This window comes from Erpetoichthys calabaricus, chromosome 7, assembly GCF_900747795.2.
Source record: "Erpetoichthys calabaricus chromosome 7, fErpCal1.3, whole genome shotgun sequence".
Lineage (NCBI taxonomy): Eukaryota > Metazoa > Chordata > Cladistia > Polypteriformes > Polypteridae > Erpetoichthys > Erpetoichthys calabaricus.
Genome location: NC_041400.2, coordinates 172,361,665 through 172,386,142, shown reverse-complemented (window position 1 = coordinate 172,386,142; position 24,478 = coordinate 172,361,665). Strand labels below are relative to the sequence as shown.

The 24,478-nt window shown below is 38.3% G+C and overlaps 1 protein-coding gene and 1 long non-coding RNA gene across 2 annotated transcripts in view; one reads left to right on the top strand and one right to left on the bottom strand.

The window, feature by feature from the left end:
- The window catches only part of thbs4a (thrombospondin 4a), a 160,166-nt gene that overhangs the window by 83,992 nt on the left and 51,696 nt on the right, over positions 1 to 24,478 (bottom strand). The window contains exons 7-10 of the mRNA XM_028805726.2: positions 19,221 to 19,405; positions 14,053 to 14,190; positions 9,351 to 9,428; positions 6,707 to 6,859 (exon numbers count right to left, since the gene is read on the bottom strand). Of these exons, the coding sequence (XP_028661559.1) occupies positions 6,707 to 6,859; positions 9,351 to 9,428; positions 14,053 to 14,190; positions 19,221 to 19,405 (554 nt within the window). The remainder of the gene's footprint in view (positions 1 to 6,706; positions 6,860 to 9,350; positions 9,429 to 14,052; positions 14,191 to 19,220; positions 19,406 to 24,478) is intronic.
- LOC114654887 (uncharacterized) lies at positions 12,240 to 22,391 on the top strand. The gene is made up of 3 exons (XR_003716771.2): positions 12,240 to 12,319; positions 20,195 to 20,337; positions 21,779 to 22,391. It is a non-coding gene; the product is annotated as an uncharacterized LOC114654887 (long non-coding RNA).

Genomic DNA, 24,478 nt, shown 5'->3' with positions numbered 1-24,478 from the left:
TGAAAATTTCATTACTTCAGTATTCACTATAACGGGATATATATTCTCTCTATATATAAAAGATAAATATAAAAGAAAATAAAATCGTGCAACATTTTCATGTGACATTTTCACGCAATGCTCATTTTTCTTCAAAACCGTACATCATGTAGTATACATCTACAGTATATATCATTTTTATTGTCTTCATTTGGAGAATGCAACAATGATACTCTCATTTTAATACAACCAATTTAGCATGCATACATCAAACAAAATACCTTATATACTGTACATCTACTCCACTAGGAACAGTAGTAGTTCAGTCAACAAATAAAGCCTATGCAATGGCGCACGCTTACAAATTGTAAAACTGCATAAACATGCAATTGCTGACAAAATCATGACTGGGGATCATGCAAGAGAAGTCATATTTTTTCCATGTATTAAGTTAGATACTAGCAATACTTCAGCAAGTAAATTACTATTCATCTTGCATAGATGACAATTTCCAATAGTTTTAGCATAGGGGTTGGACCTCCTTAAGCGGCCAACAGGGCACACCCAACAGTATACATATATACAGTGGTGTGAAAAACTATTTGCCCCCTTCCTGATTTCTTATTCTTTTGCATGTTTGTCACACAAAATGTTTCTGATCATCAAACACATTTAACCATTAGTCAAATATAACACAAGTAAACACAAAATGCAGTTTTTAAATGATGGTTTTTATTATTTAGGGAGAAAAAAAATCCAAACCTACATGGCCCTGTGTGAAAAAGTAATTGCCCCCTTGTTAAAAAATAACCTAACTGTGGTGTATCACACCTGAGTTCAATTTCCGTAGCCACCGCCAGGCCTGATTACTGCCACACCTGTTTCAATCAAGAAATCACTTAAATAGGAGCTGCCTGACACAGAGAAGTAGACCAAAAGCACCTCAAAAGCTAGACATCATGCCAAGATCCAAAGAAATTCAGGAACAAATGAGAACAGAAGTAATTGAGATCTATCAGTCTGGTAAAGGTTATAAAGCCATTTCTAAAGCTTTGGGACTCCAGCGAACCACAGTGAGAGCCATTATCCACAAATGGCAAAAACATGGAACAGTGGTGAACCTTCCCAGGAGTGGCCGGCCGACAAAATTACCCCAAGAGCGCAGAGACGACTCATCCGAGAGGTCACAAAAGACCCCAGGACAACGTCTAAAGAACTGCAGGCCTCACTTGCCTCAATTAAGGTCAGTGTTCACGACTCCACCATAAGAAAGAGACTGGGCAAAAACGGCCTGCATAGCAGATGTCCAAGACGCAAACCACTGTTAAGCAAAAAGAACATTAGGGCTCGTCTCAATTTTGGTAAGAAACATCTCAATGATTGCCAAGACTTTTGGGAAAATACCTTGTGGACTGATGAGACAAAAGTTGAACTTTTTGGAAGGCAAATGTCCCGTTACATCTGGCGTAAAAGGAACACAGCATTTCAGAAAAAGAACATCATACCAACAGTAAAATATGGTGGTGGTAGTGTGATGGTCTGGGGTTGTTTTGCTGCTTCAGGACCTGGAAGGCTTGCTGTGATAGATGGAACCATGAATTCTACTGTCTACCAAAAAATCCTGAAGGAGAATGTCCGGCCGTCTGTTCGTCAACTCAAGCTGAAGCGATCTTGGGTGCTGCAACAGGACAATGACCCAAAACACACCAGCAAATCCACCTCTGAATGGCTGAAGAAAAACAAAATGAAGACTTTGGAGTGGCCTAGTCAAAGTCCTGACTTGAATCCAATTGAGATGCTATGGCATGACCTTAAAAAGGCGGTTCATGCTAGAAAACCCTCAAATAAAGCTGAATTACAACAATTTTGCAAAGATGAGTGGGCCAAAATTCCTCCAGAGCGCTGTAAAAGACTCATTGCAAGTTATCGCAAACGCTTGATTGCAGTTATTGCTGCTAAGGGTGGCCCAACCAGTTATTAGGTTCAGGGGGCAATTACTTTTTCACACAGGGCCATGTAGGTTTGGATTTTTTTTCTCCCTAAATAATAAAAACCATCATTTAAAAACTGCATTTTGTGTTTACTTGTGTTATATTTGACTAATGGTTAAATGTGTTTGATGATCAGAAACATTTTGTGTGACAAACATGCAAAAGAATAAGAAATCAGGAAGGGGGCAAATAGTTTTTCACACCACTGTACATACACAACACAAGAGTGCCAAATTAGTTCTGGTAAAGGGAAACATGGGGGGCAGACTGAGACTGTGACACAGCATCTAACTTGTATGACGTTTCAACCAGTAGAATGAAGGAGAAACCAACACAAGACACCTGACATCATTCTGAGAGACTGCCACTTGATTATTTAAATTGTGCCATAACCAGAAGATGGTGTTCATTCTAAGACCAGCTACCTCACAGGACAAATCCTCCTAAAGTAGCGTTTACAGAGTGTGGTAATTTAGAGACTAGCGGTTTTAATTTTTTATCATCTTATTTTATGACTTGATTTTTGTTCAGTGTTAGACATTAAGCAGGGCATACATGGAGACCCAAAAACTTTTTATCTCTCTCTTGTTGCTCTGTCTCATTTACAATATACTGTATGTATATATCTATCTATTATATAAAAAAAATCTTGGGTCGAGACGTGATCATCTTGGAGAGACACTTTGAAGCCCTGTGAGACTGCTTGCACATCACGCCCTACTTATAAACAATTTCTCGGAGACACTTAAATGACCCATGAGACAATGAAGTGAGACAAAAGGACAGCTGCTGCATAGGCTTTTAAATGACTGATGCGCAGCGCGACATGCAGATCACGCAGCAAGGCACAAGCAGCAGCTGGCTTAAAGGTTGGTTGGGGAGTGGGCGAGCGAAGCGAGTAGGGGCAAAGCCCCCTAGTATATATATATATATATATATATATATATATATACAGGTGCTGGTCATAAAATTAGCATATCATGACAAAGTTGATTTATTTCAGTAATTCCATTCAAAAAGTGAAACTTGTACATTAGATTTATTCATTACACACAGACTGATGTATTTCAAATGTTTATTTCTTTTAATGTTGATGATTATAACTGACAACTAATGAAAGTCCCAAATTCAGTATCTCAGAAAATTAGAATATGTATTAAGACCAATGCAAAAAAGGGTTTTTAGAAATGTTGGCCAACTGAAAGGTATGAACATGAAAAGTATGAGCATGTACAGCACTCAATATTTAGTTGGGGCTCCTTTGGCCTGGATTACTGCAGCAATGCGGCGTGGCATGGAGTCGATCAGTCTGTGGCACTGCTCAGGTGTTATGAGAGCCCATGTTGCTCTGATAGTGGCCTTCAGCTCTTCTGAATTGTTGGGTCTGGCGTATTGCATCTTCCTCTTCACAATACCCCATAGATTTTCTATGGGGTTAAGGTCAGGCGAGTTTGCTGGCCAATCAAGAACAGGGATACCATGGTCCTTAAACCAGGTACTGGTAGCTTTGGCACTGTGTGCAGGTGCCAGGTCCTGTTGGAAAATGAAATCTGCATCTCCATAAAGTTCGTCAGCAGCAGGAAGCATGAAGTGCTCTAAAACTTCCTGGTAGACGGCTGTGTTGACCTTGGACCTCAGAAAACACAATGGACCAACACCAGCAGATGACATGGCACCCCAAACCATCACTGACTGTGGAAACTTTACACTGGACCTCACACAACGTGGATTCTGTGCCTCTCCTCACTTCCTCCAGACTCTGGGACCTTGATTTCCAAAGGAAATGCAAAATTTACTTTCATCAGAGAACATAACTTTGGACCACTCAGCAGCAGTCCAAAGGCGAGACGCTTCTGACACTGTCTCTTGTTCAAGAGTGGCTTGACACAAGGAATGTGACAGCTGAAACCCATGTCTTGCACACGTCTGTGTGTGGTGGTTCTTGAAGCACTGACTCCAGCTGCAGTCCACTCTTTGTGAATTTCCCCCACATTTTTGAATGGGTTTTGTTTCACAATCCTCTCCAGGGTGCGGTTATCCCTATTGCTTGTACACTTTTTTCTACCACATCTTGTCCTTCCCTTCGCCTCTCTATTAATGTGCTTGGACACAGAGCTCTGTGAACAGCCAGCCTCTTTAGCAATGACCTTTTGTGTCTTGCCCTCCTTGTGCAAGGTGTCAATGGTCATCTTTTGGACAACTGTCAAGTCAGCAGTCTTCCCCATGATTGTGTAGCCTACAGAACTCGACTGAGAGACCATTTAAAGGCTTTTGCAGGTGTTTTGAGTTAATTAGCTGATTAGAGTGTGGCATCAGGTGTCTTCAATATTGAACCTTTTCACAATATTCTAATTTTCCGAGATACTGAATTTGGGACTTTCATTAGTTGTCAGTTATAATCATCAACATTAAAAGAAATAAACATTTGAAATTCATCAGTCTGTGTGCAATGAATGAATCTAATATACAAGTTTCACTTTTTGAATGGAATTACTGAAATAAATCAACTTTGTCATGATATTCTAATTTTATGACCAGCACCTGTATATATATATATGTATATATCTTTGAGACAAAAAAACAACCCGAAGAATACCTAGCAGTTTTACTATATTGGTGAATTTGCAGAGGCAGCAAGCAGCTAAGTGGGCCAGGACAGGCCATATCTTGTCCAAGATGGACATGTAGTCGAATGCAGCTGTGGCACAAATTGAGTGGGACAGACTGGAACCTGTCTCAGGCTGAATTGTAATCTGATTATTAGGTGGTTACCTACCAGGTAACACTTGTGTTTGGTTGGCCAGTCAGCAAACATTCGCCACATTGATATTTGATACAGTATGTGAACCAATATGTATATTTACAAATTAATCTTTTTTTCCTGAACAGCAGCTCATTGTTACAGGTAGAGCCAGAAATTGGATAAAACTAGCATTACCCTGTTAAAGCTCTCATTATCTAAAGAGATTACAAGGGTAAAGTTAGAAGCTCACATTTTATTCCATCTTTACCCAGGTCAGCTGTAAAATGCAAGCTTTACCTGGGTAATGCAAGGGTTATTCGATTTTCACGTTTTTCAATATAATATATATATATATATATATATATATATATATATATATATATATATATATATATATATATATTTATGGTAAAATATATACTGTCATGTATTAAGGGTAGTAATTGTTTCAAAATATATAAATAAAATGTATTATTATTATTATTACATTTAAATGTTGCAGATGATAATGAAGTGCTACAATATCTTAATCTTATAGGCATTGAGGAAATCCTTTATAAAACTTTGCTTACAAAGTAAGTAATAGTATACAATAGTATTCATTTAGGCTGCCTTACATTTTCAGGTGAATGGGACTGGCAGCCAGTCCTCACAGCACCAAGAATGGAGTCAATTCTGGATGTGCAGGACGCACATATACAAGCTACCCATTCGTTTATGAACTTGATTTTTCCATTACAGTTTCAGGGGAAACTGAGCCAATTATGAGAGCTTTACTTGCACAACAGGAACCATCCCTGGGCAAGAAGCCAGTTCATCATAAGGCAAAGCTATATCCACACTGGAAAGGAAATATTCTCTCTGTTTGTGTCTCTGTGTGACCATGGCACCATGTGCCAGCACATTCACCATTTAGATGATGAGATAATATGACATTTAAGTCTTTACTGTCTTCTGTAGAATTTATACATTAGAAGTTCTTATATGATGATAAAGTGCTTGCCAAATACTTTTAATTTATAAATACTTTGGAATCTTTTGATTTCTCCAAATATAGAGGTATAAACTGGACTACACTAAATATGTTGATTGGTACAAAATGCATACAAATGATCATAGCTTATTTAAGATTATTCTTTTTCTTCCACCTCTTCTTCTTCTTCCTTTTATCTTGTCCCACTTCTGCAAAAGGTCAATGTTTTTGGTTAACCTTTTCCATACAGCTCAGTTCTGCACGTCCTCACCAGTCAGACCCTTTTCCTTCAGATCCTCCACTTGGGCCTCCATTGCTTTTTCTTCCCCTGCACTTCCATTCTCATCTCTCTTTTGCCCACACACTATATTCATTGTCTGTCCTCATCACATGTCCATACCACTTTAGTCTACCATCCTGTACTTTCTTAGATATCTCTTGCACTTTTGTTGTACCTCTGATTGTCTCATTTCTTATTCTATCCTTTTCTGTCCTCCACACTTCCATCTCAGCATTGTCATTTCCGCCATATCTAACTTTGGCTCCTGCGCTCCTTTTACTGCCCATGTCCCAGTGTGTGGTCACCTTGTCCAGGGATTGTTCCTCCCTTGTGCCTGATATTTGGTGGGTTAGGCTCCAGCTGCCCTCCAACCCTGCCCTATATAGGTAGGCTTGAAAGATGAAAGGGTGATTGTATTTTGGAAATGAGGATTTATCTAATAGCTGTATTATATTAACCAATTTTTCAGTGCAATGGAAATGAGCAGACATTGTGTTCCTCTAGACGAAGATGTTTCACATATTTGATAGGATTTATTAAAAACTGTGAGAAGATATTCAGTACTAAACAAGCATAAAACATAAAGTGCTGAAACGCATAGTACTAACTATTGATACTTCTATTGTAAGTACCCATCATGAAACAATAAAACACAGAAATGCTAAATCTTTTGAAATTATGAATCTGAATTTCGACAATTAGCACAACATTTAAATAGTGATGCTGGTAAAGATTCATACCTGGCAGCTAGTGTTTCCATCTCTCTGCAGACTGCACTGTGCATTAATGTTGCAGGGGTTTACAAGACCATTACCACAACTTCTTTCTGGCTGGCAGCCACTGAGCTGATTACCTACAAAGCCAGCTTTACATCCTCCACACTGGAATGAACCCTGTGAAAGACATTAGAAAAACGAGACACCTTCAGATCCACTGCAGCGAAGGAACTAATGAAATGCCTGCAACACAATTCTTATGTATCATTATGAAAATTATAAAAATATTATTATTACAGAACAATAAACCGAGGGATCCATTAAGAAGCCATCTGATCGTTTTGTAGATCACATAACAGAAGGTGAACAGAAAAAGAATTTGCAAATAGCTGCCATCTGTTTTAAATATTGACTCCTGATTGACAGAATGACGCAGCATGGTGTCCAGCCTTAACCAATCACCTTTGGTCCTTCTTTATTTCTTGTTGTTAACACACAGAGAACAGGAATGACACAAAAACAGCAAGAAATAGTTGTAAAGTGAAGTCTTGTTTCAACTAGACACAACTCATTGACATTCCTGAAGTGGCGGTGCCTAATCCTTTATATCTCACTGAAGTTGAAACTCCATTCTTCCAGCTAATTCTAGACTGCAGGCTTTTTCTATATGGGGGTCTTTAATTTCTCAGCTGATCTAGTAGCTGTCTAGTTTATATTCAGAAAATGAATGCAAACTGTGAAAAAGTCCAGCCTTACTAATGCCAGCGTGCAGTGAGTATAAATAGCTGTGAGGTAACAGTATGCCTATGGCTTTTCGCTGTATCTAAGTAGTGTTACATTTCAGCCAGCTCATATACCATTTTTTGTCTTCTTTGTTAATTTTTCTTATTTTGTTAATATTGTTGGTCATTTAGCTTCTGTGTATCATTTTCTATTTTCAGTTGACACTGTAGTGATGCTTGAAACTTCTTTTAAAGAGGAAGCTTTACATAAAACTCTACAACTCTACAAGTGGCTTTCGTCTTTCAAACAAGGGGAAATGTCACTTGATCTTGCTCCGTGTGACTTTGTCTTGTTCCCTCCAGAAGAAAGAAAAAAGAACTTAAAGGAAAGTGTTTTTGTACCATGGAGGAAGTCAAAGAAAATTGCTGCACGCATTGGACAACGTACCTCTTCAGCAGTTCCAAAAATGTTTCCACCAGTGAGAAAACCGTTGCATTCATTCACATGGAGAGTAATTTGAAGGAGACTTTGAAAGTTTCAGTAAGTAAAAATTATTAAAACAATTTTGTTTTCAATTCCACTTATTTTTGGAATTGAATTCTTTCAAGCTTACATTAACTCCTATAGTATTGTTGTGATGCTGAACTACAGCGGGCACATACAGCACCCATGACAATGTATTGTTCATGTTCGTTCATTGATGCTGCTGAATGCCAGTGCATTTCCCTTTTATCAGGTTATGTTTATTTTTAAAACATGCAATGTGCTCTGCAGACATGTTACACATTTAAAAGTCTGATAGGGTTTTTTAGGAGACTTTTCGACTATAGATAGTTGTCTTTTGAACCAGGTTAACGAGAGCACCTCTGATCTTTGTAGTTCAAAATCACCGCCCCTGCTTTAAGCGCTGCCTTCATGAGGGGGTTGAATTGGTTTAAAAATATGACACTCAGTGAGACGTCTAACTGTTCCGACTCAGTTTTAGGCACAATCCATTTATGGCTGTCTCCCGAAGTACAGCATATGTTATCCGTTTGGCTTCAGCCAGACCACTTGATTAATGCCCAGTTTGTGCTGCTAACTAACTCCTTTTCCCTTAATTTTAATTGACTTGCTGCTAAACACACCTTAATTACTTATTTTCCTTCATTAGCAATCAAACAATAATGAGATAAAAAATGAGCCAACAGATGACAGCTAATTTGTTTCTATCATTCAATATCTGAAAATAAAGAAAGGTGAAGGTCTTAGTAATGTTGATCTACTCAGGTCTACAAAACATTTTGATGATATTATAAAAATACTATCAACAGTTTTGGAAATGTCTGTGGTGAAAGGATGAGAGCACCAACAACCATTAAATTAAATAACAGGTTAAATTAACAAAAAGAATGTCTTCTAAATAAGAAACTGGCTGAAGTAAAACTGATTGGAGTTTGAGGCCCCAGCTTAGTTGGCCATCTCTTGGCTCACTTCACGTGTCATTTTTTGGCTGCCATTTAAGAAAAAAAAAGAATGAATTCAGAGGACTGTTTTAAAAACCAAGGCAATTAAAATGAATGGTCAAGAAGTCACTTAACAGCAGAAACTAGTCACTGATGAAGAAGATAGCAGGAAGGAAAACCTGCAGCTTCTGTGGCTGTCCAGGACTGGAGTTGGACACCCTTGTCTAGTAAACAAGCTTGATGGACTGAATGGCCTTCTCTTATTCTGTGCTCTAAAGTAGATCTCAAAGGCTATACTGTAAAGTGTTATAACTGTGCGTGTTTTTAATGTATGGTAACCATTTATCAGAAAAGACAACAAATTATATTTTATATATATTATTAAGTAATTGACATATAACATTTTAAATAATAATTTTCTTATCAAGAGCATCATCTGAAACAGTAACACACATTATTAGACTTACATCACATCACTATTGAGCACATGAGTTACATACCGCTGAGTTCAGACATATGGAATTTGCAGCACAGCCTCCATTTTTACCATCTCTGCATTCATCGATGTCATTACAAACCTAAAAGAAAAAGGAAGTTTTAGTTTTCAAGGATGAAATATTCATTGATAAGAGTGCAGACCTAAAAAAGTTTTTAGATCTCCAAAAATAATAAATAATAAGAAGCATATGCTTGCATTACCTTAGACTTTATTTTTCTCCAGAAAGTTTCAAAATAGGATCATACATGTCCAAAAATACATTAATAAATATATTAAAATATTTATAAAGATATAATAGTAACATTTTTTTCTATTCTTTTGAATTTTGCAGTGAGACTTTTTGGTACAGGATTGCCTGTTTAAGGAAACTCCTGCTTTGCCTTTTGTACTATTTGGAGCCACACTGTTACAGAACATTTTTGTACAAATAAATTTTTTTATTTATAAAGATTTAATATTTCCCATATTGTTACTAGCTGGGTACAGTTTTACACCTCTCTGTTAGGCATTTTGATTCATTTTTGAGACTTTTTTGTTTAGAAATCCTAAGTTTACAATGCCAATCCACTGAGATTCAATATTAAGGGGACAGGGCAGATAACAAAAAGCATTAACAAAAACACTGTCAATATAATACTGAAATACAGAAAAAAATGACAAAAATTGATATTCAATAAGAAATAAAGCAACAAAGAAAACATAAACTACAAAATTAAACTCAAAAGATTTCAATATAAGTAAACAAAAATAACGGACATTTTCAGGCAGGAATGAAACCTTATCTATTCCATAACAGAACATACAACAAATTAGCAATATAGGATGCTATCAGTTAGCATATGAATATCTGTAGTGAGAAGTTAAGCAAAATGACACCTTTTATTGGCATAACTAGAAAGATTACCATATGCAAGCTTTCAAGGCAACACAGGCCCCTTCTTCAGGAAAGATGTAATCAAATTACATTTTGCCTGAAGAAAGGGCCTGAGTTGCCTCGAAACAAAATGTTATTAACTAAAACCGCTATTTCATTATGTACACTGAGGTAACTAGATGTTGTGAACCTGTCTGCTACAATGGCACCCTTCTGCAGACCAGCCTGTGATGATCAGCTGCCTGTGGCTTGGCATATTCTTGTACATGGGATATTGATAATCATAATTAGTAACATACATTCTATGTGTACTTGATTAGATCTCATAAATTATACAGTTTATTTAATTCAAATTTAGCTTGCGTTACTTTTAATGTGACCCTTTATTACATTTACATTTTTTTGGTAAACAGACACTTATATCCAAAGCAGCTAACAAAAGAGGTTAAAATAATTGAGTAAATATAAGTCTACCGACTTGTTTGAGAACAAGTGTTACAAGACCTAATTAAGATTCCAAGAATTAATAAAATAACAGTAGGAGGTTGAGCTTTTAGTTACAGGGCCCCGAAGCTATGGAATGGTCTTCCTGCTAATATAAGAGACGCCGCTTCAGTCTCAGAGTTTAAATCCTGACTGAAGACCCACAACTTCAGTTTAGCATACCCTGACTAGAGCTGCTGATTACCTGTGCATCCTGCGTCTCTGTTTGTTAGTCATTTGTACAGAAACATAAGTATCACAATATTTGTAAGCTGTTTCTCTTCTCAATGTCTGCATGTGGCATTTAGTGCCACTGCTCTACTGCCAGGCTACTCTATTGCATATGGAAAAGTCATCTCAGATACAGAAGCATTGAAATCATCAGATAGAAAGATTCTCTCATCAGATTTGATGGCCAGCACAGACTCCATTATAGAAAAGCTTGGAGTAAGTATGAGTCCAGTTGGCCGAGGTTTCCAGGACTGTGACTTTGTTTTTGTCTTTCTTTTTTACAATTTTAATTTTCCTTGTTGTCAACTGACTATAGCTCATTAAAATGATAAATGAACAAATATTATTGGTTTCCATTTATGTTTAATCAGTTTCTATCTTGTTCTCTATGTGTTTTAACAAATCTGCATTTATATGTGTACCAATTCTGTATTTAGTACTTAGTATGATCAGATCTTGCATCTTTACTGAGAATTGTTCACCACGCTTTGCATCTGCACTCAGTGAAAAGCGCTATACAAAAAAGAAGTTGTATTGTATTGTATAGTAAGGTTACAAAATTGATCACCACAAGAAGAGCTCAGAGCAAAATAAAAAAAGGTGAGTTATGAAAATCTAACACCAAACAAGAGAATTTTCAAATGCTTCGTGAAACACTGTCAGAATTTTGAACAGAGGTGAGCAGCTCATTCCACCAGCCTGGAGCTACCATATGAAACAAGTCTGGGCTGAGATTTAATGAAATGTGGAGGTGGCATCACCAGATGCTTTTCATCAGCAGATTTGAGTGGGTGAGAAGGAACATGGGATCTCACAAGTGCCTCTATATGTACAAGTAGGTGCTGATCCACTGAATACTCTGTAGGCAAACATCAAAGCATTATTATCTATCTGTTCATTACTGAGTCCACTTAATTCATTTCAGGGTGACGGCATCCAAGCCTATTCCAGCAGCACTGAGTACATATCAGAAATTGCAGTGCATGCTTACAATCGCTCATACACACAGATCCAATTGAGTCTCACAGAGAGACGGGGAGAAACATGCAAACACCCCAGTGACCTGGACAGAATTCAGACCAAGAACTGTGGAACTGTGAGTAGTGCTGGGCGGTATACCGGTTCATACCGAAAACCGTTTTTTATTTTTTTTATGATATGGATTTTTCTTTTACCGCAACACCGGTTTAAATTGCCTAAACGACGTTCGGAACATGGCGCAGCGGGAAACTGTTCAAGTGGGGACCTTTTTCACTGCTACACCGCTAAACACAGCACTAGGGCTCTTTTTCACTGCTACACCACCAAATAGTGGGCGGTAGCATAGGAATGCTGCGTGGTGAAAATGGACAGAGATCCTGGAGATACTTTAGTTTTAAAAGGTCAGCTGTGTAACTACTGTTTCTATACTACTGGATAATACTGCAAGCCAAGTTGTACTTGTTTTATTTGTTTTCAATACAGTGTAATCTACCTGGGTACTGTGTAATAGTGTGACGACATGTTTTCAAACCCCGTCTTAAGTTATATAGCACATTAAATGCTTTGTGTTAAGTGATTCTTAAACTGACTTCTTCTTGCACTAAGAAGAGGCGCCGGCAGCGAACCCCGCACAGAATACATTCACTTCATGATCTTCCTTCTCTCTGAACATTTAGAATGCTAAAATAAATATTTAATATAATTTTCATGGTGAAATGCATTAAAGCATGCATTAATCATATCGGGGCACGGCGACGTGCGTGCCTTGCATTTGCATGTTTTTCTGGTGGGTTTACTCGGCGCTTCAGTTTCCTTTCAAAGTCATGTAGGATGTGGGGTTTTGTTGTGCTATATTGACCCTGCTAGTGTATGTTTTGCTTATATTCATTCTTCGATGTGCTGGCGACTCGTTCAGAGATGGGCGCAACTCTGAATGGATGGCATAATTAAACATGTATAACGAAGATATTTTTAAAGTTCTGAACACTCCGTGGGCTAAGTTTATAACTAGTTTTAATTTCACAAAGACGTTTATCGTGTGGTGATTGGTTATGTGGAGAAAGAAAAAGGACGGATAGGAACTGGGGTTTTAGTACGTCAGATAGAGACAGCACGCGTGCAATAAAGATAGCCCGCTCAGAAGAACATGCATTGAATTCTGTGTTCGTGTCTCCGACTACCAGATCACAAACCCAACATTTATACAATATTTAAGTTAAACCTGTGCGATACCCATTCATACATCCAGTTTTTTGGAGCCTCGTCACACCTGTCTATCAGTAATAATACTATTATTTATTTTATTGTTATTTATTAGTTTAAATATTATGCAGTTTAATGATGATAAAGTTGTTTAAAAAGTCACTTTAACGTGTCAGTGGACAGAGATTGTTAACATTAACAGAAAGTGTAGTTGGTATACAATAAATATTTACTGTTTATTCCTTTTCTAAGACATATTCAGTGCAATACAACTTTTGACAAGCACTTCTGGATATTTTATTAAGTCTAAATGCCTCTTTGTATGGTTGAAAATATGTTGTCAAAATTATAGTTTAAGTTTTTGCAAAATTTGTTCAATAAAAAGGTTCTATATTTTGACTGCATCTGTCATGCAATGTGATACCTTCTCCATTAGTGCCACCCCCTTGAAAACTAGCACTTTATGGGGCAATGCAAACCTGTATTAATACTTGTGTGCACATTAAAATGTTTTTTTTGTACAATGTACAATACTCTTGACAGTGGAATAGGTTATTCTTAGCCAGTAATTCCAGTGGAAAATGTGGTTAACATCCACTCATGCATGGGGAAAAAAATACCGTTGAATACCGTGAAACCGGGATAATTTAGAAAAATACCGTGATATAGAATTTTGGTCATACCGCCCACCCCTAACTGTGAGGCAACAGTACTGACCACTGTGCCATAACCTGATATTATGTATATTAAATTATTTTAGCTGAGAAGTTTTTCACCATCAAAAATGCATGGTGCATCAAATCAATTGCATTTTTGGAATATAATCTGTAAACAAATAGGAATTAAAGGAATGCAAATTAAAGCATTGAAACAACTGCATAATACCTAATGAAGAAACAAAAAACAGGAAATAAGGTCTTTGTTTACTCACTTGTTTATGGGTTTTAGCAAAACTGATCCCCACACCATGAAGAAGCTGGCCTGTATACCCAGCAGGACATGCGTCACACCTAAATCCAGGAGACAAGTTAATGCAGCGCACTCCAGTGAAGCAGGGATTGAATCGGCACTGAAATTCAAAGAGAAGAAAACATTTTACAGATCACAATTACCAAAAGCAAAACATGCAGTACACGTTCACAAAGACCTTCACAAAAGACCCTCTTTTTAAAATGTAAGCATTCTGATATGTGTGATGATCTTCTGCCCACACTCCCAAAGAAAGTGAATTGGTGGATCCAATTTAGGCAAGTATGAGCATTTATGAGTGGGCACTGTAATGGACTGGCACCTCATCCATGGCTACATCCGGTCATGTGCCCACTTCTGCCAGTATAGACTTCAACTCTGTGTGACCTGAATTGGATCAAGAAAGTCTGAGAATGTTAAATGTTGTTAGCAAAAGCTGGTGGAGAGAAGAATGTTTGAGACTTTCAAAACTTGACTTGATGTAATTTTGGACAATGTGAGTGTTTATGTCATAATTTTTTAATGCTCAAAAAAAATGATTGTCTCTTCTCATCCATCTGTTTTCTTAACCCACTTTATTTAAATGTACAGTGGTGGATCATTGAATGCAAGGCAGCAGCTAGCAGTGCATGAGGTGCCAATCCGTTATGCAGGGACTGTTTACAGCCCCTTATTTGATGGTTATGTTTGTCACTGGCTGTGCAACACATCTAATTTAGAGTGAAATCTAAATAATCAATACAGACCTCAGTGTATTCAGTGTTCATGTTTGCAGTGCACCATCTATTGGAATGCATTGTGTAATGCATGTAATAATTTGATGCATTGCATTTGTCATTCCAATAGATGGTGCATCACAAACATTAGCACTGCTTTTTCGAATCCCATAAAAAATGGCATATAACAGAGAAAGAGCAACTGGACTGGCACACAGACACACAGACAGTTGTCCTTTTATTAAGGTGGTTAAGAGAGAAGGATGTTAAGAGTACCCCAGAGGATCACCCACACAGGCATAAACAGAATGGGCAAACTCCACACACGCACTTTTTTGAGCCACCCATATTTCTTTTACTCTTTTGTAATGACAACAATAGGAATCTGTGTTTAGACATGGAAATAAAACCATTTTATACATTAGCTCGATGTTGTGTCACAAAGATGAAATTATCTGTTGTTGTGATGAGTAGTATGCTGGACAACATTATCAAGTAAAGTGCTTCAAGATGCCTTCAGTTTGTGTGACTGTCCTACAATGAATATCCTTAAAGGGTTACAGGCTCATCTGGTGCCCATACCAAAATCCTGTCGCCTGGGGCAAATGTGGCATGTACTTCCTTATGAGTGCACAACCTATAATTCTCCTAATTGGGGGTATGCAGATGTTATTTACTTAATTGTCTGTTGATAGTCTAATGTTCTTCAAAAAGCAAGCATTTCACATCTGTTGCTGACAGGATCTGGATTAAATATATATTTGTTTCTTTTATTAAAGAGTCTGTAGAGTTTGCACATTTTCCTCGTGTTTCAGTTAATTTTCTCTGGATGCTTTGGTTTCTTCTTATTTCCCAAAAACTTGCATGTTAACTTAATTAAGGACTTTACTCTGGGGCAGTGACTGTTCAGTGCAATGGCTGATGTCCCACCCAGGGACGGCTCTTGACTTGCACTCAGTAGTGCCAGGACATGTCCCTTCTCTTTGTGACTCTCTAATGGCAAAAGGAGGTTTGCAAATGGATGTGAGAATGGATGGGTGGGTTTGCTACACTACATTATTGAAAGTATTTGGTAAAACAAGTTAGCCATATAGCACTTATATAGGAATCTGTTGAATCTGCTGAATCATTACAGAGGGACGGGGACAGCTTGGGCAGATATGTGGCAGATGAAATTTAATGTCAGTAAATGGAAAGTACAGTAATCCCTCCTCCATCGCAGGGGTTGCGTTCCAGAGCCACCCGCGAAATAAGAAAATCCGCGAAGTAGAAACCATATGTTTATATGGTTATTTTTATATTGTCATGCTTGGGTCACAGATTTGCGCAGAAACACAGGAGGCTGTAGAGAGACAGGAACGTTATTCAAACACTGCAAACAAACATTTGTCTCTTTTTCAAAAGTTTAAACTGTGCTCCATGACAAGACAGAGATGACAGTTCAGTCTCACAATTAAAAGAATGCAAACATATCTTCCTCTTCAAAGGAGTGCGTGTCAGGAGCACAGAATGTCACATAGAGAAAACAATCTCTAGCAAACAAATCAATAGGGCTGTTTGGCTTTTAAGTATGCGAAGCACCGCGGCACAAAGCTGTTGAAGGCGGCAGCTCACACCCCCTCCGTCAGGAGCAGGAAGAGAGAGAGAGACAGAGTTTGTTTTTCAGTCAAAAATCAATACGTGCCCTTCGAGCTTTTAAGTATGCGAAGCACTGTGCAGCATGTCATTTCAGGAAGCAGCTGCACAAAAGATAGCAACGTGAAGATAATCTTTCAGCATTTTTAGACGAGCGTCCGTATCGTCTAGGTGTGCGAACAGCCCCCCTGCTCAATCCCCATACGTCAGGATCACAGATAGTCGGCGCAAGAGAGAGAGAAAAGTAAGCAATCTAGCTTCTCAGCCATCTGCCAATAGCGTCCCTTGTATGAAATCAACTGGGCAAACCAACTGAGGAAGCATGTACCAGAAATTAAAAGACCCATTGTCCGCAGAAATCCGCGAACCAGCAAAAAATCCGCGATATAATAATAATAATAATTAATAATTCATTATATTTATATAGCGCTTTTCTCAGTACTCAAAGCGCTATCCACACTGGGAGGAACCGAGAAGCGAACCCACAATCTTCCACAGTCTCCTTACTGCAAAGCAGCAGCACTACCACTGCGCCACCTGTATTTAAATATGCTTACATATAAAATCCGCGATGGAGTGAAGCCGCGAAAGGCGAAGCGCGATATAGCGAGGGATCACTGTATTACAAATAGGAAGTAAAAATATTAGATTTGAATGCACAATGGGAGTTCAGAAAATCAGACGTACACCTTATGAGAAGGATTTAGGAGTCATAGTGGACTTGACACTATCAACTGCCAGATACCGTTCCAAAGCCATTAAGAAGGCAAACAGAATGTCAGGTTATATAGCGCCCTGATGTGTGGAGTACAAGCTTTATAACACAGTGGTGAGGCCTCATCTGGAGTACTGGGTGCAGTTTTGGTCTCCAGGCTGCAAAAAGGACATAGCAGCACTAGAAAAAGTCCAGAGAAGAGCGACTAGGCTGATTCCTGGGCTACAGGGGATGAATTATGACGAAAGATTAAAAGAGCTGAGCCTTTACAGTTTAACCAAAAGAAGATTAAGAGGTGACATGATTGAAGCGTGTAAAATTAATTAAGGGAATTAGTCCAGTGGATCGAGACAATTATTTTAAAATGAATTCATCAAGAACACGGACACACAGTTGGAAACTTATTAAGGGTAAATTTCACATACTTTTTGCACAAAGAACAAGAGACCAATGAAATAAGAGACCAAGTAGTGTGGTAGACAGTAGAACTTTAGGGACTTTCAAAACTCGACTTGATGTTATTTTAGAAGAATTAGGTGGATAGAACTGGCAAGCTGTGTTGGGGTGAATGGCCTGTTCTCATCTAGATTACTCTAATGTACTTAATATAATTATCACATTGTCCCTTTCTATATAGTATAATATAATATTCTAAAACTCATTTATCCCATTAAGGGTACATATTCCCAGGCAGCTTCCTGTGCAGGGCAATGGCTAATCCAGGACAGGGTCCCAAGCCATTATAAGCGCCACTCAAGCGTCTTCACACAGGTCCACTCAGGAGTTGCCAGTTAGCCTAACATGCATGTCTTTGGGGATTTGGGGGCACAACTGAGTATCTCATGAGGAGGGAAGCCCATATAGTCACAGGGTAAATGCAAATTCCACACAGACAAAAAAAAAAAGCTGGCAGGATGAGCCCAGTAAGCAGGATCTGTGAGACAGCAGTGTTAACCATCATGCTGTTCATAGGGCTCGTAAAAAAAAAAAAAATAATAATATTAATAAATAAAGTGGGTAACGTGGGATTTTTCCTTTTTAAAAGGACTGTTGGAATACAATCTTGTGAGGGATGCCAGTTCCTTGCAGAGGACAATCATATTGGGTCAGTTTATAAACACCTCCTTGAGGTATGGAGGGAGCACTGAGACACCGATTTGTATGAGTGCTTCACTCAAACGTCTGAAGGTGAGAGGCACTGCCATTGCAGCACTAGGCCACCAACAAATTAAAGGTTCAGAGTTTGAATTCCTGTTATTTTTTAATTAAATGGCCAACTATATTGGGAGGCACGGTGGTGTAGTGGTGGCGATGCTGCCTCACAGTAAGGAGACTGAGGTTCATGTCCTGGTCCTCTCTGTGTGGAGTTTGCATGTTCTCCGTGTATCTGTGAGGGTTTCCAGATTCCTCCCACAGTCCAAACACATGCCAGTTAGATGAATTGGTGTGGCTGAATTGGCCCAATTGTGTTTGGCTTTGTGTTTGTCCTGCCTGTCTGGGGATTATTCCTGCCTTGTGCCTGATGCTTGGTGGGATTGGCTCCTGCTACCTTGTGATGCTGCCCTAGATAAGCACTTTAGAAAAATGGATGAATGGACAAATTATATTAGGATTATGTGTCCATGTAAAGAGTGTTCTGTGCAATAATGTGATTTACTGAAAAGCCAACATCATAATAAACATATTAGGGCTTACATGAGTTATGATAATCATTAGTATTTTCCAAAGATAACTTGTAGACCTCTCAAGTTAATTAACTAAGCAAAATAAATTACTTTCATTATAATTACGATAAAAACACAATAAGTAACCCTGCTTCAAATGGTATTTTGATGCTGTCTTACGAAGTAAAAACACGTACTTTTTGATAATTCGAATGACATTAGTAGAACACAACAAATTTAGATTTTTCCTTTGTATTTACAATGTTATGATTGTGGAAAATTGTGATTTTTAAAGGGCTTGCATTTATTTAACAGCAGAAAAGGAAAACAGACCTGGCTAATAAGCTAATACCCATGCAGTTGTTTTGTAAATAAAGTCCTGATATCAGAACTACAGCACCTCATCAATGTCTTCACAGGTAACCCCATCGCCTGTGTATCCATCAGGGCACGGCGCACACTTAAATCCGTCTTCAGTTGGAATGCACATGTGTGGTTGGAAGCAGGATGTGGCAGTGCATTTTGGGATGTCTTCTTTATTCTCGTCTGGAAGCTGAGGATCGACTGTGCCAACTCCACCTAAACCTTGAATGACAAATTGAACATTGGTTGAGTTCATCTTTTTGTAAAAGGCATACAGTGAACTTGTTATTGAGCAAAATGGCAAAATCCTTTAGGATCCGGGGACCAAATAAATATTAGAACTCAGTTAGAGAGGTTGGGATTTCTGGCTAAAAGCAGAATTGAATAAAAGTGTTTTCAATTCTGTCACACTTTTTGCCATTGCAATAATCTTGAGTAAAGTACATCTACATAGAAATAACAGCATAAATCATAATTAATATATGGATTTAACAAAAACATTCACTTTATATAGCAACACCATTTAGTCGGCTTTGCTGTTTCATGTATCGGGTACGTTGTGTTCAAACTCCACACCTCGTTGCTCTCTATGAGGCGTCTGCATGTTCTCTCTGAGCAAGCCGCATGTCTTTTGTCAAAGTACTTAACATTTTTCACACGTGTGTAAGGGACATTAGTCATTCTAAATTGGAGCTGTGTGAGTGCGAATTGGCCCTGTGATGGACCACCTCTCTGTCCAGAGAGACAGTAGTTCCTGCCACGTACCCAGCGCTGCTGGTTCAACTCTGAGAAACCATAGAAAGTGGTCAACAGACTGAGCTATAAAGCACAAACTTGCTTTCATGAATTAATGTTGTGGTTTTGCTGGAACCTCCATGTTTTGTTTTCAGAATGTTTCAAATTGTATTTATGGTTATCTATTTATGTATTTTGTTGTTGCTACTGTGATATCACTGTAGCACCATTCTTTGTTTGACTTTTGTGGTGTTTTTTTACATGTTTTGGCTGAAGGCTGAGATGTCTAGTAACCTTCGATTTATGCTGTATAGCTGAGGGAAGACTCACGTCCAAAGTTATCCTGTAATGGAGCAAAAGAGAGGTTTTTTTTCAACTGTTCCCATATTTTCAATAAGTGAAGAGCAGCCTGATTACTTGTAAGTTTCTTCTTTCACTTCTGTACCAGAAGTACAACTGTTATAATTTTGGGGTTCTTGAAACAAATTGAATTGATTTCTGCATTTATTTTTAATTTCCATGATTTCCCTAACATTACCATGTTAGCATTATGTATTTTAGTTCATTGTCATGTGTTTTTTTGCATGGTTACTGCTGTATTGTTTACAGTGGCCGGTCACATGACATATTATGTCATTGTTATAACACAACAATCTAGATGAGAACAGGAAATCCAACAAAAACAAAGATCACCAGTCCTATCCACTTTACGAAATAGCATCAAGTCAAGTGTTAGAAGTACGTAAAATCCTACTGTCCACCACACTACCTGATAACTTATTCCATGTGTCTATGGTTCTCCAAGCAAAGATAAACATTCCAATGTTTGTGTGAAATTTACCCCTAACAAGTTTCCAACTGTGTCCCCATGTTCTTGATGAGCTCATTTTAAAGTCACAGTCTCAATCCACTGACTAAGTCCCTTCGTAATTTTGAACATTTCAATCATGTCTCCTCTTCATCTTTTTCCTTAAACTGAAAAGGCTCAGCTCTTTTAAACTTTCATAACTCAGGCTCAGCTCTTTTAAACTTTCATAACTCAGTTCCCTGCCTATGTAAGATGGAGGAGCACTAGAACATAAGAACAAAGAAGGTGGTGCAGTGGAAGCTCTGCTGCCTTGCAGTAAGGAGATCATGGGTTCTTGTCCTGGGTCCTCCCTGCGTGGAAGCGCTTTGAGTAGTGAGAAAATTACGATACAAATGATGTAAAGAATTATTATTGTTAACATAAGAAATTTGACAAATGAGAGGGGACCATTCAGTCCATTAAGCCTATTTGTTTAGCTAATAGTTAAGCTGTCCTAATATCTTATCCAGATTCTTCTTCAAGGTTGTCAACGTTTCTGATCGGTAGTTTGTTCCAGAGTCCCACAGCTTTTTATGTAAAGAAGTGCTTCCTGGCCTCAGTCTTAAATGCACTTCCCCTTCATTTCCACTGATGTCCTCGAGTATGTGATTCACCTTTAAACAAAAGAATGCTGCTAAATCTACTTTATCGATATCTTTCAGAATTTTAAATACCCGGATTAGGTCCGCACAGGGTCTCCTCTGCTCAAGACTAAACAGGTTTAATTCTCTATCACAGTACGACATGTCCTTAAGTCCTGGGACGCACTTGGTTGCTCTCCTCTGCTTAGCCTCAAGTGCTGCTATGTCTTTCTTGTACTCTGGTGATGAGAGCTACACACAGTTCTCCAGATGTGGTCTCAATACTGCATTATATTGTTTAGGTATAATATCCCTTGACTTAAATTCAAAAGATTTTATGATATTGTAATAAGTATATAATTTTAATATGTAACTGTGCTTTGTACAAAAATATTTTATAAATCTACTTTTCTTTCTACTCACATGTACCAGATGTACCAAGGCCAGATTTAGCACACAGGAGTTCACCATATAAGAACTGCTAGGCAAGCATTAGAAGACAAGACAGGGACAACTGCGAAATGGGCATTTCTGTGTGTCAAAGTCAGCATGAAACAGTATCCTCTTTGCCTTCTTTGGAATGGCATGATTCACCGAAGTGCACATGAAAGAAGAGTATAAAGCCTTGGAAAATTGCCCGGCACACCTTTGAAGCCAACAGACGGATGGAAGATAACGTCATCTGATCCGGAAAATCCTTCCAACGCGAAAATGGCAGGATCTACACATCGGGCTCCCACTCCCAAACTGGGTTTTTGTCATGGTTTCCTCATCTGTTATGCGGCGTAACTCGTCATTAAAGAAAGCTAAGATATTTGTCCTATGTGATTTCTTACTGCCGTATCACTAAGGGTGGGGTATCGCCTTTTAATATCATATCTATATAGTTCTGGGTTATGTAACACACTGCAATTACAAAACAACTTATTCCAACAAGGGAGCTAGCGCCCCCCACTGGATACAGATATAACCTAACATTTTACTACTCTGTGTCCATGTTTGGGAATATCTCAATAGGCTTTTTAGGCATGGCCAGTGTTTAAAATCTTTCTAGGAAGCCAAGAATTTTTCATTTTTTTGTTAGACTTCAGATTTGTTTAATGTGTGTTCACACAATCTTTTGATTTTTGAGTTTTGATCTCAATTTGCCCTTGACATATGATTTATTTTTATCATCTCCCTGTTTTTTTCTTGGTCTTTCATGAACTGTCATTTCCCACCTCCTTGGCAGAATGACTACTCATTCGTTTCCTTTTGCAGTGTTGTACAAATTATTGAATATCTTTAGTCTGCAGCTTTCAGTTTTTGGTTTAAATTGAGAACAGCTCTCTGGCGTCATGTGCGAGTTCACGCCTGCAGACAGAAACTGCCTTAGAGCATCTGTCTTTAATGTCATGCCGGCATTTCAGCCTTCTCTCCTTTCATTGAGACTGAGGAGGAGCAAAGAAGTGGATAGCCTTTAATCTACAGGAGTCTAATAAAAGGGATACGTGTCCTTAGCAAGCAAGATGGCCATTATGGAAGCTGCCTGACAAGAACACAGAGTTACATTTTAGAAAAAGTAAAAACAAATGCTGAAAAAATGAAGTTTGCAAAGAGAATAATTCACATCACATCATAACATTTTTAAGATAATTCCCCATAAATGTATCAAGTGGGGCCACCTAACCAGTATGTTTTTTGGGATGTGGGAGAAAAACCAGAGTACCCAGAGAAAGCCCAAGCAGAGAAGGGGAAAATGTCAGATTCCACAGCAATAGTGACCATACATGGGGCATGAACCTAAGAGGGAGGATCCATGAGGCAGCAACGTCAAGCTGTGTGCCACCACACTGGCTCCTTTTGAGAGCTAGATTTATAAATGCTTTCCAAAAATTGTTTGTTGAAAAGCTGTTAATTGTAATAGTGTAGTCAGACACAAAAACAACTGAAAATGCACTAAACTGCCAAACATCTCTAGTATTCATCTTTGGCATCAAGACAAACTGCTGAAAATGAAACTGAGGTTGAGTAAATAATATTTAGATTAATCCAAATGAAGAAATGTTGGTCCACTGGCATCCTACTTGAAATTTCTTTCTTAGGCAGAGACTAAGCTCAGCCATCTTCTGAACCTGATTTTCTGTCTATTAGAAGGCTGTAAGACGCTGGAGCTCCAGGTCCAAAACAGGATTAGCATACTGGTATCACGCCTGGGACTTTAAGTGACAATCACTTTGAGGAGGTAATAATAAATGCCATACTTCTGCATCACCAATGTACAATAATTAAAGATGTGGAAGTCATGGCAGTGGAATTCCAAATTTCAAACAATACTGGACTGCTTTATTTAAAAAATGAGCCAAAAAGCACCATGAAACGAAAGTCAGCAACACTGTGTGTGTAAGAGGAGCCAACTCTGGGCAGGTGCTAGAAGAAAAAAACGGACAAGGCTAATGCTAGGAATCGATAGATTTTCCCACCTTCCACTACCATCATCTTCTTCCAGTGACCAGTCACCTCACACTATTTTCTACTACATCAACAATTACTTTCACTTCAGTGGGTATGGCCAGTGATCAGTCCACCTCTGATTATCATAACTGAAGACCTAGTGATGAGGCTACACACAGGAAAATCTGTGGAATTAGATGGAGTTAGTCCAAAGAATGTAGGACCTGTGCTGACTAACTTTGTGGTATCCTCTGCCACCTGTTCAGCCTGTCACTAAGGCTCCAAATAGTGTTATGGTTGTGAAGACCTTACTGATCTAAAGAAGACAGGTACCTCTACATCTAATGATTACAGACCAGTGTTCCTTAAATCCCATATCATGAAGACCTTTAAGAGGCTGGTCCTGGACTATGTGAGTCTTATTGTAAAAGACCACCTAGATCCACTGTAATTGGTGGCCAACTGGGCAAAGATTGGAGTGGGAAGATGTAATTATCTATCTGCTCCACAAAGCTTATTCTCACCTGGACAAAGCTGTCAGCAGTTGATTAAAGGAAACTCTCACTCCTTCTGATCCCCAAGTAACATAACACACATCTAGAAACATGTTATGTATCTTTTCAAAGTTATGTGTATTTTATGTTTTATTGTTGCATTTGTTCATTTTGAGCTGTTATTTTTCATGTCTTTCTTATTTCT